The sequence below is a fragment of the Leptopilina boulardi genome, unplaced genomic scaffold, assembly GCF_019393585.1.
Source record: "Leptopilina boulardi isolate dan_hultmark-lab unplaced genomic scaffold, ZJU_Lbou_2.1 LbouV2_393, whole genome shotgun sequence".
NCBI classification, from domain to species: domain Eukaryota; kingdom Metazoa; phylum Arthropoda; class Insecta; order Hymenoptera; family Figitidae; genus Leptopilina; species Leptopilina boulardi.
The window spans coordinates 1,928,466-1,941,528 of NW_026137966.1; the positions used below are offsets into that span (position 1 = coordinate 1,928,466).

Here is a 13,063-nt window from a genome sequence, read left to right on the forward strand (position 1 = left end):
ATATTCAACTCCATCAACGTTACTCACAACTTGTTCTAAGAACTTATATTTTGGTTGTTGTAATGATTTTGAGTATAAGTAAATGTTGTCAAATCTGAGACCATTCGGATCTAGAATTAGAGACAATAATACATTTGTTTTTCCACAATTTGATGGGCCACAGAAAATTGCACGAATACTACCTGATAATAAACTACCATGACGCTTAACTTTCTTCTCTTGTTGTTCAACAATTGAGTCCAGATTTACGACTGGCAGCTTATTAGGTTGTTCCTTGAATCGCATCCTGATGTAGACTGTTGTAAAAGGTATAAATACAGCGCTTATATAACCTTTCAGTCATTCTATTTTAAACTTTCATAGAGTAAGGTATGAATATTCATCATCGCTTTCAAGGGAAAGGTTTAGTTAATAGTCTTATAAATAAGTTACCATTTGAATTACATCTGCCTGGTTATCAATATTGTGAACCAGGCACAAAGTTAGCAAAACGTCTACAAAAAGGTGATCCGCGTATTAATCTTCTGGACACCGCTTGTAAGGAGCACGATATCTCATATTCGAAAAATCGAGAAAACGTAGAAGCAAGAAACACTGCTGATAGAGTTTTAGCTGAGAAGGCGTGGGAACGTGTTACAGCAAACGATTCCAGTTTAGGTGAAAATGCTGCTGCTTTAGCTATATCTGGAACTATGAAAGTTAAATCAAAATTGGGTATGGGAGTTAGGAGAAAGAGAAAGTGAAAATTAAGCTTGGGTAAAAGGAACAAAAAATATGTCTTCTAAAAAACTAACTGCCTTAAGAAAAATTGTAGATGCAGCTAGAAAAACCATAATTCCTGGTAATGATGCTCAATCAACAATTAAAAGTGCCATTGAAGCTGCTCGGAAAGCTGTTAGAAATGCAGGAGGAAGAAAGAAAATTTTAGCACCACGCATCTTGCCTGTACCCTCAAAAATTGGGGGTTTACTACCATTAATTCCAATTTTTGCTGGATTAAGCGCCCTTAGAGCACTTACTGGAGGTGTTACAGGTGTATCAAAAGCTGTAAACAGTGCAAGTGCAGCAAAAGATAAATTAATAGAAGCTCATCGCCATAATAAAGCAATGGAAGATCAACATCTTCCACTTGGTAAAGGTCTCCATTTGAAACCCTATCGACAGGGATTAGGTCTTCATTTAAAACCCTTTTCAAAAGGATCAGGCCTTCATTTAAAACCATATCAAAGAGGACAAGGAATAAAAAAGTGTTAAAAAAAAAATTTTTTTTGATACTTCCTAAACGAGCACTAACTGACTTTGAGTTGCTCAAGTATGTTAGAGACTTAAAAATTTATAACTTTAAAGGGGTTTTTATGCGAAATGAATTGCCGATGCTAGGACCGCGAAAAAATGAATCTGCTATTATTAATTTAGATGATAAAGATGGTTCTGGAACCCATGGGTTGCATATAAAAAAGTTAATAATAAAGCTGAATACTTTGACAGTTTCGGTAATCTTCAACCACCATTTGAACTTGTTAGTTATTTTTGTTATAATACTTAAATACAATACAATCATAAAAATTATCAAGATTATGATACTTTTCATTGTGGTCATTTATGTCTTAAGTTTTTATGTGGACAACTTAAAATCACACAAAAATATATTCTATATAAATGATGGTATTTATATAACCTAATCAGTTTATAAAAAGTCATCATGATGGATGAATCGTTTACTTTAACTATCTCTGGCAATTCATCTATTCTGGAAAATATATTGAAAAATTGAAAAATATATTCCAAATTCTATTACAGATGGGGTTAAAAGTATAACTATAAAACCAAACAATAATACCTTACGTAGTGAAATAAATTTATTTACCTTTAAATTTCATTTACCTTCCAGTTGCCGTGAAGACTATACATAATATTCAACTACGAATCATCGATCAAGACGGAGATTTAATAATTTTTCGAGGTGAAACTATAACAATTCGATTACACGTTAAATCAGTGTAATGGGTATTATATTTCATAGAAAAACTGGTGGAAACAATATAAACGAGTCACCATGTCAGAAATCATTCAGTCTTCATTCAGTTCGCAAGAGGCTAACAACTCAGAATTTACGTTTCCTGAAGCTAATAATAATAAAACTAATAATTCACATATTTTTCTTTTTCTGTTGTTGTAATAAAAATAGAAGAGACTTTAAATATTCTAAGTTTCATCAGCATTTAATAATAGTGATGAGATTCGAATTGCAGTTCAACATCAAGATTTATATATTCTTCCCTCTAAAAGTACATTACATGTACATGGAAGATTAGTTAAAACTAATAATACTGCTGTAACAAATACAAAAGTAATTAGCAATAGTATTTGTTACAAGTTTAATGAGATTCGTTATGCGCCATACGCCTGGATTCGATTACCAGCAAGATACAAATGTGAGAATCGGTAGCTGACAAATAATAATTATCATGGTATCGATTGGGCTGCCGGCAACATACCTTATGAAGAATTACAACCTATAGTAAAAGAAGTATTAATTGGTACACCTACTGTTTACGTAAAAGGTTTGGAAAAACAAAGATGTCTGGAAAAATATACTTTAAACGTATTTAATTTAGATGATTTCAAATGTCCATCATTATAAAGTTAAGAGGTAGATAATTCATCTACATGTACAAACCACACACGTAGTTTCAGCAATTGCGCTGTTAAAAATGTATGTAACCTACGAAATTGGTTGCTACAACCATCAAAAGTACTACGAAATAATATAGAAAAGAATTATGAAGTTGACAACGATTGTACATTAAAAGACTTTTATAATGATTGTGAAAATGTTATATTCAATGAATAAATGTATAAAAATGTATTTAAAATGTTTTATATTAATTTACCCTTCCTTCCTATTATCTTTATTATGCATTTGTGAAATTATTAAACATATTAAAACTTGTCTGAGCTTGTCTTATGACGTCACTAAGTGGGTGTGGCTATATGTTTAAAAGTGGAAGTAATGCGCATGTGTAGAAGCAGTGGTGGGGGTACCGTATAGAGAAGGGGAGTGATGATTGAATTTAGCGTATTGCGCATGCGTTAAAAGTGGAAGGGATATACGCCAGTTGAAATTCAAGTATAAATAGAAGTAGGATGAGCAGCCAAACTCATTTTACTTCTTCTGTTCACAGATTTAGCAGCTATGGATCTCAGTAAAATCAACGCCATTGACCGTATGGATGCATTTTTGCCAACGAAGCCGCTCTCCGAATTGACTCCTGGACATAAGTATCCAATTACAAAGATCCAGGTAGTCAACACCAAATATGGAGAAAAAATTGTTGTTGAGGTAAATAAAAAGTTTAATACCTACCTGCCTTCAAGATTTGTACCCATGTTTACTGATGATTCTATATGCTTCGAACAAATGAAAAAAACAATTGATGCTGGACAATTACGTTAAAAATATATTGGTGGTCCATACAACCATATTGAATTTAAAATTAAGCAAGTTTAATTTTGTAAATATATGTAAAATTGATGTTATAATAAATGTATAAAATGTTATTTACGTTGTATTTAATGAAATACCTTATTAGTATTAAGTTAGAATTAAGATTATATTTAGGTTAAGTTTAACTTTCATAATGAATAAGATAATTAATAATAGACTGTATTAAGCTTACTTAATATATAATTTTTTATTAACTTGATGGTAAATAATCAATAAAGTAAAGTGGCGCAATCTATTAAGTGTTTGACCAACTAATTTGGTTGGTAAATCAAGCATTTATTAGCAATAAATATTTTACCGCCAAAATTTAAAAATTAATTTATCACAGTTAGACTAATTAAGAGTTGCGCCATCTGTTGGGTTTTCGACCAATTAACTTGGTCGGTAAAACAGGGTACCCCGTTATCAAAAACAATTTTCCCGGAAAAATTTGAAAATTCTTATAGCACAATTGAGCTAATTGACAGAGGCGCCATCTGTTGGGTGGCTAGTAAACTAACTCGGTTGGTAAAACAGGGATGGGTAGCTCTCTGACAAAGCCAATTTAAATTGTGTATTAAATTTTCAAAATTTGGCGGGAAAATTGTTTATTGATGTAATTCAATTGGGCTAATAACTAGTGGCGCCATCTATTGGGTGGTCTGTAAAACATATTTCTCCCTTACCAACTGGGTTTGAATTCGGCTCTCACTTACCGGCTGCTGATAAAGTAGGAATCTACCTTACCGACTGGGAGTAACTTAACCGAGATCAGATCAGATCACCTGCCCCCGTGTCCCCATAGCTTATCTACTGCCTTCAAAAATTCACTGTTTAAATTTTTCAAAAAAAAGTCAACCCCCTCCCTCTTCTTCAGTGTTTGAAAAAACCATAGAGATAATATAAATAGAGTGGAGATGGTCTGTATAGAGGCGTCCGTTTGATAGAAAGAGAACGCGATTTTAGCACCAGTAGGTGTCTCTCTTGCGCTGGTGCTTATTGAAGGACAGATACTGGTGTTAAATCTTTCTTCTCTTTCCAACCCATTCTGTTTATGTCAGGACACTTCCCTCTTACGCAGCCGCCTATACCTTGTCTACTCTATTTATATTATCTCTATGGAAAAAACTTTGGGATCTGACATGGGGGCGGGGCCTAAAGCAATATGGCGTAAATTGGGTAACACTTTTAGTGAATTTACATGGGAATAACATGGGATGCATGTTTAAAAATCGTTTTTAAAATCTTTTTTAAAATCGTTTAAAAAATATTGCTTAATTTAATAAATGTATAAGTGAATTTTTTTAATACAAAATTACTATTTACATTCCTATTTACAAACATGAATAAAAATATAAAAGAAATCTTATTTTTATACAAATTATTTTCTCAAATCCAGCGATACATGTGCAAGAAAAATATTATATTTTCCTTTATATTTCATGTAATTATATGAAAATTTATAAATGTATGTATTTCATTTTTCATTGTGAAAGTCTGTTAACAAGAAGTGAAAAAAAAATTTATTTATCCGTTTTTACAGTGATAAATTAACTTTCAAAATGTTCACATGCACGGGTAATATGAAAGATTATATAACCTCCAAATTTTAAAATCTTAAACTTACATGGCAAAATGTAATCACTTCTTTTGAAATGCAGAGAACATACTCTCATAGAAGGCCTTATACTGTTTATTTTTAAAGCATTTTTCCAGGCCTTTAATTGATCGACTTTTTCAAAATTATCGAACGTATTTTTCACATCCACTACTCGTTGTTTTGGTTTAGGAAATTTATGGAAAATTACGCTTAAATTTTTCGCTACAGTACTGCCACAGCCTCTCACAGAACACTTAATTCTGCAGGAAGATTTCTCACGCGGTAAAAATGTAGCTTCATTCATAATGATAAAATAATTAACAATGACAGCGGAACTACAATTGCAAGTGACACAAATAGTTATCCAAAACTAGTTACATTTTTCAACACCAGATGGCATGTGTACGAATGTCAGATCCCAATACTTCGTGGTTAAAGTACTCACCCATTGGACTAATCTATGTGCAAGTTACAGCCCGATCCGATCAACTTTTTTTTGTTAGTACGCTACGGGAATTTTACCTCATATATATCATCCTTTTTAAAATAACAGAATCATAACCTAGACTATTTTGTGGCTCGAAAGTTAGCTTTTATAGCAAGTGCCTGAAGTTTTTGACGTTAAAATAAACGAAAAATTTGTTTACTACTTTTCTACTTTCAAATTTTATTAAATAATATTGCTTTCTGTATTTAAAAATGCATTAATAACACTGTGTTACAAAACAAATATGATTTCAGAAACTCCTTATCGGACCTGGTAGAGTTTGTAAAGCATAAAAAACTGAAAAGAATGGTGTATATGAGAGATTCTGTTTCAATCGCCCCAGCCCAAAAAGTCAATGTTCTGGGATTGGCTTCATACTTTGGTAAATTGTTGTCCTATATGATAGTAATAAATCCATAAAATATAAACTCATTAAAAAAATATTTGTAGAAAGTAGAGGGGGTTGAAGTTTTGACGTTAAGGGTAACATTGTCATTTTCAAAACCGTATAACTATGACAAAAGTTAATGGATTTTAATTTATCTATAATGAATTTTAATGCGTTTTTCACGTACTTTTCAAAAAAGTATACGAAATTAAAAAAAAAAATTGTTGACTACTTTTTTCAAAATTAACCCTTATTTTTCGATTTTCACCACTTCGGGTATTTTTTTTTTATTTTCATCGGAAAGCTGAGGTTTTTTCTTATGAGCTATGTAAATATGAAAGTCGGACAACAATAATTTTGTGAGAAACAGAATATTAAAGTAGGCGGTGCCGATAAGGGTGCCGTTAAGGGTAACATTGTCATTTTCAAAACCGTATAACTATGACAAATGTTAATGGATTTTAATTTATCTATAATGAATTTTAATGCATTTTTCACGTACTTTTCAAAAAAGTATACGAAATTAAAAAAAAAAATTGTTGACTACTTTTTTCAAAATTAACCCTTATTTTTCGATTTTCACCACTTCGGGTATTTTTTTTTTATTTTCATCGGAAAGCTGAGGTTTTTTCTTATGAGCTATGTAAATATGAAAGTCGGACAACAATAATTTTGTGAGAAACAGAATATTAAAGTAGGCGGGGCCGATAAGGGTGCCGTTAAGGGTAACATTGTCATTTTCAAAACCGTATAACTATGACAAGTGTTAATGGATTTTAATTTATCTATAATGAATTTTAATGTATTTTTCACGTACTTTTCAAAAATGTATACGAAATTAAAAAAAAAATTGTTGACTCCTTTTTAGGGTTCCGTACTCGGTTCGGAACCCTATTAATATCGGTTTTTTTGAAATCGTGTACCCCCCCCCTAGCGGCCACACAAATTTATCTGGAGGGCTAAAAATTAGTACACATATGTATTTTCGCGTGTAGATTACAGGAAAAATATATCGAACTTGATTGGAATTGATTAACATAGCGTTGTCAAGGAAAAACCATGAATTTTTACGAAAAATGCCTAAAAATGACTATGTACCCCCCCCCCCTAGCGGCCACATCTTTTGACATAAAGAGCTCAAATTTGGTACACTTACGTATTTTTACGTGAAAATTACAGGAAAAATAGAGCGAACTTGATTCCGATCAATTTACATAGCGTTGTCAAGGAAAAATAAAAAATTCCGAAAAAAATAATTTATTCTCCCTAGCGCACACAATATTCAACACAGACAGTTCATATTTAGTATACAAATGTATTTTTACGGGAAAAATACAAGGGAAAAAAAGCGGTCACGATTAGAGTTGATGATTAACTTTTTATCAAGTTTTTCAAGAAAAAATGACAATTTTAGGAAAAAAATGTGTTTTTCCACCAAAAACGAACAAAATTTTATTTAAAGGAAATTAAATTTACCTATTTTAACGTATTTTTACGTGTAGATTACAAAAAAAATATAGCGAGCATGATTGGAGTTAATTATCATAGCGTTGTCAAGGAAAAACCATGAATTTTTACGAAAAATACCTAAAAATGACTATGTACCCCCCCCTAGCAGCCACATCTTTTGACATAAAGAGCTCAAATTTGGTACACTTACGTATTTTTACGTGAAAATTACAGGAAAAATATAGCGAACTTGATTCCGATCAATTTACATAGCGTTGTCAAGGAAAAATCAAAAATTTCGAAAAAAATGATTTATTCTCCCTAGCGCACACAATATTCAACCCAAATTGTTCACATTTGCTGTAAAACTGTATTTTTGCGTGAAAAATACAGGGAAAAAATGTAAGCGCGATTGGAGTTGATGATCAATTTTTATCAAATTTTTGAAGAAAAATGATAAAAATAAAAAAATGTATTTTTCCGCAAAAAACGAAAAAAATCGGACAAGTGCGAGTTACACTCGCACTGAAATCGAGGGTTCCGTACTCGAAGCGAACTTATTTGGTATAAAAACAAATGTTTAAAAAATATGTGTTGTTTATTAAATAATATATGTGATACAAAAATGAACAATTTTTAAAAAAAAATTTAAGAAAATTGTTCCTCCTTTGGTATAAAAACAAAAAAAAATTTTAAATTTGTTTTGTATTTCAAATAATATAAGTGATACAAAAAGGAACAATTTTGTAAAATTTAAGAAAATTGTTCCTCTTCGTATCACTTATATTATTTGAAATACAAAACAAATTAAAAATTTTTTTTTGTTTTTATACCAAAAGAGGAACAATTTTCTTAAATTTTTTTTTTAAAATTGTTCATTTTTGTATCACATATATTATTTAATACACAACACATATTTTTTAAACATTTGTTTTTATACCAAATAAGTTCGCTTCGAGTACGGAACCCTCGATTTCAGTGCGAGTGTAACTCGCACTTGTCCGATTTTTTTCAAAATTAACCCTTATTTTTCGATTTTCACACCTTCGGGTATTTTTTTTTTATTTTCATTGGAAAGCTGAGGTTTTTTCCCATGAGCTATGTAAATATGAAAGTAGGACAACAATAATTTTGTGAGAAACATAATATTAAATTAGGCGGTGCCTACCTAAATCCTCGAAGATGATCTCCAGGTATACCCGTTATCGGCACCTCCTACTTTAATATTCTGTTTCTCACAAAATTATTGTTGTTCGACTTTCATATTTACATAGCTCATGGGAAAAAACCTCAGCTTTCCAATGAAAATAAAAAAAAAATACCCGAAGGTGTGAAAATCGAAAAATAAGGGTTGATTTTGAAAAAAAGGGGTCAAAAATTTTTTTTTTTAATTTTGTATACATTTTTGAAAAGTACGTGAAAAACGCATTAAAATTCATTATAGATAAATTAAAATCCATTAACTTTTGTCATAGTTATACGGTTTTGAAAATGACAATGTTACCCTTAACGTCAAAACTTCAACCCCCTCTACTTTCTACAAATATTTTTTTAATGAGTTTATATTTTAGGGATTTATTACTATCATATACAGTGCCGCTCAGCAGATTTTGCCCACCTTTGAGAATTTTTTATGAAAAAATCCTTGTAACTTCCTTATTTTTTGCCCTATTTTAAATTTTCTTTTTTAATTTTTAAGCTGAAAAACAGATGTTTGCCACTGTATAAAGGATTTTTGTTGTATCTTTTTAATTGATGACAATAAAGACCAAATACTTTCAAAAATTTCGATTTTTTATTGATTTTTAAACTTTTTGATCAATTTGTAATTGTTATCTGATGAGATGTACCTTCTTTCTTTTTACACATCGAAAGTGTACTCAATTCTGCTTCAATTGACCCCTAATCGGTTAGAATTCGTTAAAATTTGTCTGAGTTAGCAGACTTTTAATTTTATAGTCACATTAAGTTTCATGCGTGATTGATTTTCATTGATTTTCTGATTTTCATAAAATTTAGTAGATGGTTAGTGTATACTAAAAATTAAAGAGTAGAAAGCACTTCTTTTGTTACACAAAGGAACACTGCATTTATCTTTCGTGGCACTATTACTGTTTTATTAATAACTCATTTTTTCTAACACTGGCTGAATGCACTGCTCACGTGCTTACTGACAATCATGATCATGCTGACAGTTACCGAAGACATTAGCTGATTAAATATTTTAACTATTAATCAATTATCTTTGATTTTCTTATAAAAGAAAATTATTTTAAATATAATTTTTAATATAAAGCAATTTATGATTTTCTAAACTTTGCGCGACTTGTCACCAAGAGCAATGATGTCACCTATAGTGGTCGAGTTTGGCCGTGAGGGACCTCATTATTTTAAATGAACTATACCTTCCTACATAGCACCAAAACTTTACTGAACATTTATTAAAGGTTTAAGTCCAAAGTACGGAATAATTGGTAGCATTGTTTAGAAACATTTAAATAAATATTAAATTATCCGCCATAATTAAATGTAATTATGTAGTATGGATTTAACCCTTTAATAAATTTTCAGTAAAGTTTCGGTGCTGTATGAGTTAAGTTTACTTTTATCTTATTTGAAAAATTAAAAAATACTACATTTTTAATTATAGATTCTCTTTTAAATAGGGTTCCTGCCACGTGAAACAGCGATCCACCATAGAAATCATGTTCTTCGTGTTCTTCGCGAAGCACTTACTGATGCAAAATTAACACTAAACGATGTTGATGTTATTTGTTTTACAAGAGGACCAGGAATGGGTGCTCCTTTAACAATAGTGGCATTAGTAGCTCGAACAATAGCAAAAATGTATAAAAAACCTATTGTAGGAGTTAATCACTGTATCGGACATATTGAAATGGGTAGACTGATAACTAAAAGTGATAATCCTATTATACTTTATGTCTCTGGAGGAAATACACAAGTCATCGCTTATTCTGAAAGACGATATTGTATTTTTGGTGAAACAATCGATATAGCAATTGGTAATTGCTTGGACCGATTTGGTAGACTTTTGAAATTAACAAATGATCCAAGTCCTGGATACAACATAGAGCAACTTGCTAAGAAGTAAGATAAGAGATACTAATGCTTAATAATTTTCGAAAGCGTAACTTCTGTTTACAATGAAAGAATCCCTTCTGTTGAATTTTTTGAAAATTTCGGGTGTTTCAAATATGTAAAGATGAAAGTTTGGGTTCTTCATTATGTTATGTAAACTACAATGTAAAAAATTTTTCTTGTAACATTACCACTTTCTACGTAGGTCCAAAATCTTACCTACTGTGAAAGTGGCAGAAGTACATAAAACAGTGTTACAGCATCTACAATAGGGAATTTTACTTTTAGAATTTGTAAATTTACATCTCGTAGTGTAAAAGTACACCACACAGTAATTTTAAAGATTATACACTCAACAAAATTCATGGTAAATTTGACTAAATTTGAACTATTTCTCCTAGTTCCAGGAGACGCCTATTAACAAAAAGTAGTTGAGACAACTATGTAAAAACGGTTAAATCAACTGTAAAATTTAGTAAAAAGAAACTATTCAAAGTAGTAAAATTATTATTATTAGTATTGAGATCCATATTTTCACCCTCTCCCCTATTACTTTCATTTATATATGCCTTATAATATATAATTTTTGTATACCTAACAGAGAAAAATCCCTAAACGCTGGGGATTGAACGCACGACCCTAACATTCGCAAGTCGACAACTTAACCATCTAACCACGCACGCACGTGTGACGGGATATGTGTGACGGGATATGAATAAAAAGGAGTAGCATGAAAAGTGAGAAGAATTGTATTTGTTTCATTCTCAAAGTTGAAAAACTACTGGGTTTTTTAAATTTACTATTTTGAGTGCGTTTATTTAATTTTTAAAAATGTAAATTTGCACAAAAAATATAACATCACAATTTTGTGTACTTGTACATTATAGAGTACCTTTGTCGCTTTCTAAGAGGGTCCATTTTCTTACTTACTTGGAAACTCACACAAAAGCAATTTAATCTTGTACTATTACAACGTTTTCTTCTTTTACAACTACGAAAATTGTAAAGTTACAATTTCGATTGTATTTCTAAATTTAAAAAGTGTATAAATATCTCACTGAAAATAGTAAAATTACATAAATTCTAAAATGTAATTTTATTATTTCAAAATGTAAAATTTTTTTATTTTTTATAGTGTACACGGAGAAAAAAATAATTAAACTTACTTAGTAGTGTAAAACTTGTTAAAATTTCAGTGTTACCCTTCTAGGAAAAATTGATAAAAAACGATTGTAAGCAGTAGGAAAGAAATTTCTATTGTCCCCAATCGTGTTTCTTAATCGTGTTCTTACAATTGCGAACAATTTACTTTTTTATGTGTATCTATTAAATCGTGTTCTATCGATTGTATTGCATGCACTGTTGTTTGACGGGAGTTTTTGAAATTTTAAAATGGGTTACTAATTTAACGGTCCAGAAAAATATTTTTTAAAGGTTATTTTCCAGACTCAAAAATTAAAATATTAATCAATGTATTTGTCACCCAAGAAGAAAATAAAATAGTTTAGCAAAAAATTAATTAAAAGTTATTTTTTATTTTTTTTTAACGAAACTGCACAAGAAGAAATGTTTATAACACGGTGCTACAAAAATTTTTTTTTAATATACTTTTTATGAAACCTATTGGAGGATTTAGGTAACAAAAAACTAAGAAGAATGATGTATACAAAATTCTCCAAACACCCACAATTTTCATTTTAGCACCAGAAAACCATTTTTACGTATGTTCATGCATAAAAACCTTTGTAACTTTCTTATTTCTGCATCGATTTCACAAATTTTTTCTCATTTTAAAGCTAAGAAACAAAGCTTCTTAACCCATCTTCGGTAGTTTTGTTTAAATTAATATTTATAAGAGAAAAATTACAAAAATGTTCAGAAGTTGTCATTTTTCTCGCAATTTTTCAACTTTAACTGATGTTTTCATTGTGAATTTTAATTTAAACATTTTTTTCTTCTAGCGCTATTAGAGCGTATTAAATTCTGCATCCAACGAGCCCTATCTCAATAGATTTTGTAAAAAATTAACTAAATTATTGTAGTTTTTCTCTTTACTATAATATAAAGAGTAAATTAGAATTCGAGATTTCTTATATTGTTTTAATAGAAACTAGCGATATATTCCTCGCTCGGTTGAAGTTTTACTTTTTTTCTTTACGTATTGTAGTTTATTCATATGTATATGGGACGTTCTTTGTCAACCGGACCACCCCATCTCTCCATAATTGGTTTAATTTAAAAAAAATTTAGCATATTGGAAAAATTAGCTTGGAATGTCTACTTTTTAATCCCGTTGGGCGCTTTTTGAAATTCAAAATGGCGACTTAAATATGGCGCCTAAACGACATAAAAAACACAAAAAATCCACTAATATGATCTATATTATTGTTTAAAGCTTCACATATGACGATAAAAATAACGACAACATAGTTTACTTTTGTTATATTTTATTTGGTATTTTGAATTTTCGAAATCTGTTTTCAAATTTGTAATTAGCGACCCCGAAAACCCCCTAGTAACATTTTTTAAAAATATTCAATAAGTCTTTAGCAT

The 13,063-nt window shown here is 30.3% G+C and overlaps 1 protein-coding gene across 1 annotated transcript in view; it reads left to right on the plus strand.

Annotated features, from left to right (window-relative positions):
* LOC127288768 (probable tRNA N6-adenosine threonylcarbamoyltransferase) overlaps nt 1-13,063 on the plus strand; it is a 122,640-nt gene that overhangs the window by 45,480 nt on the left and 64,097 nt on the right. The window contains exon 2 of the mRNA XM_051316408.1: nt 10,078-10,519. Within this exon, the coding sequence (XP_051172365.1) occupies nt 10,078-10,519 (442 nt within the window). The remainder of the gene's footprint in view (nt 1-10,077; nt 10,520-13,063) is intronic.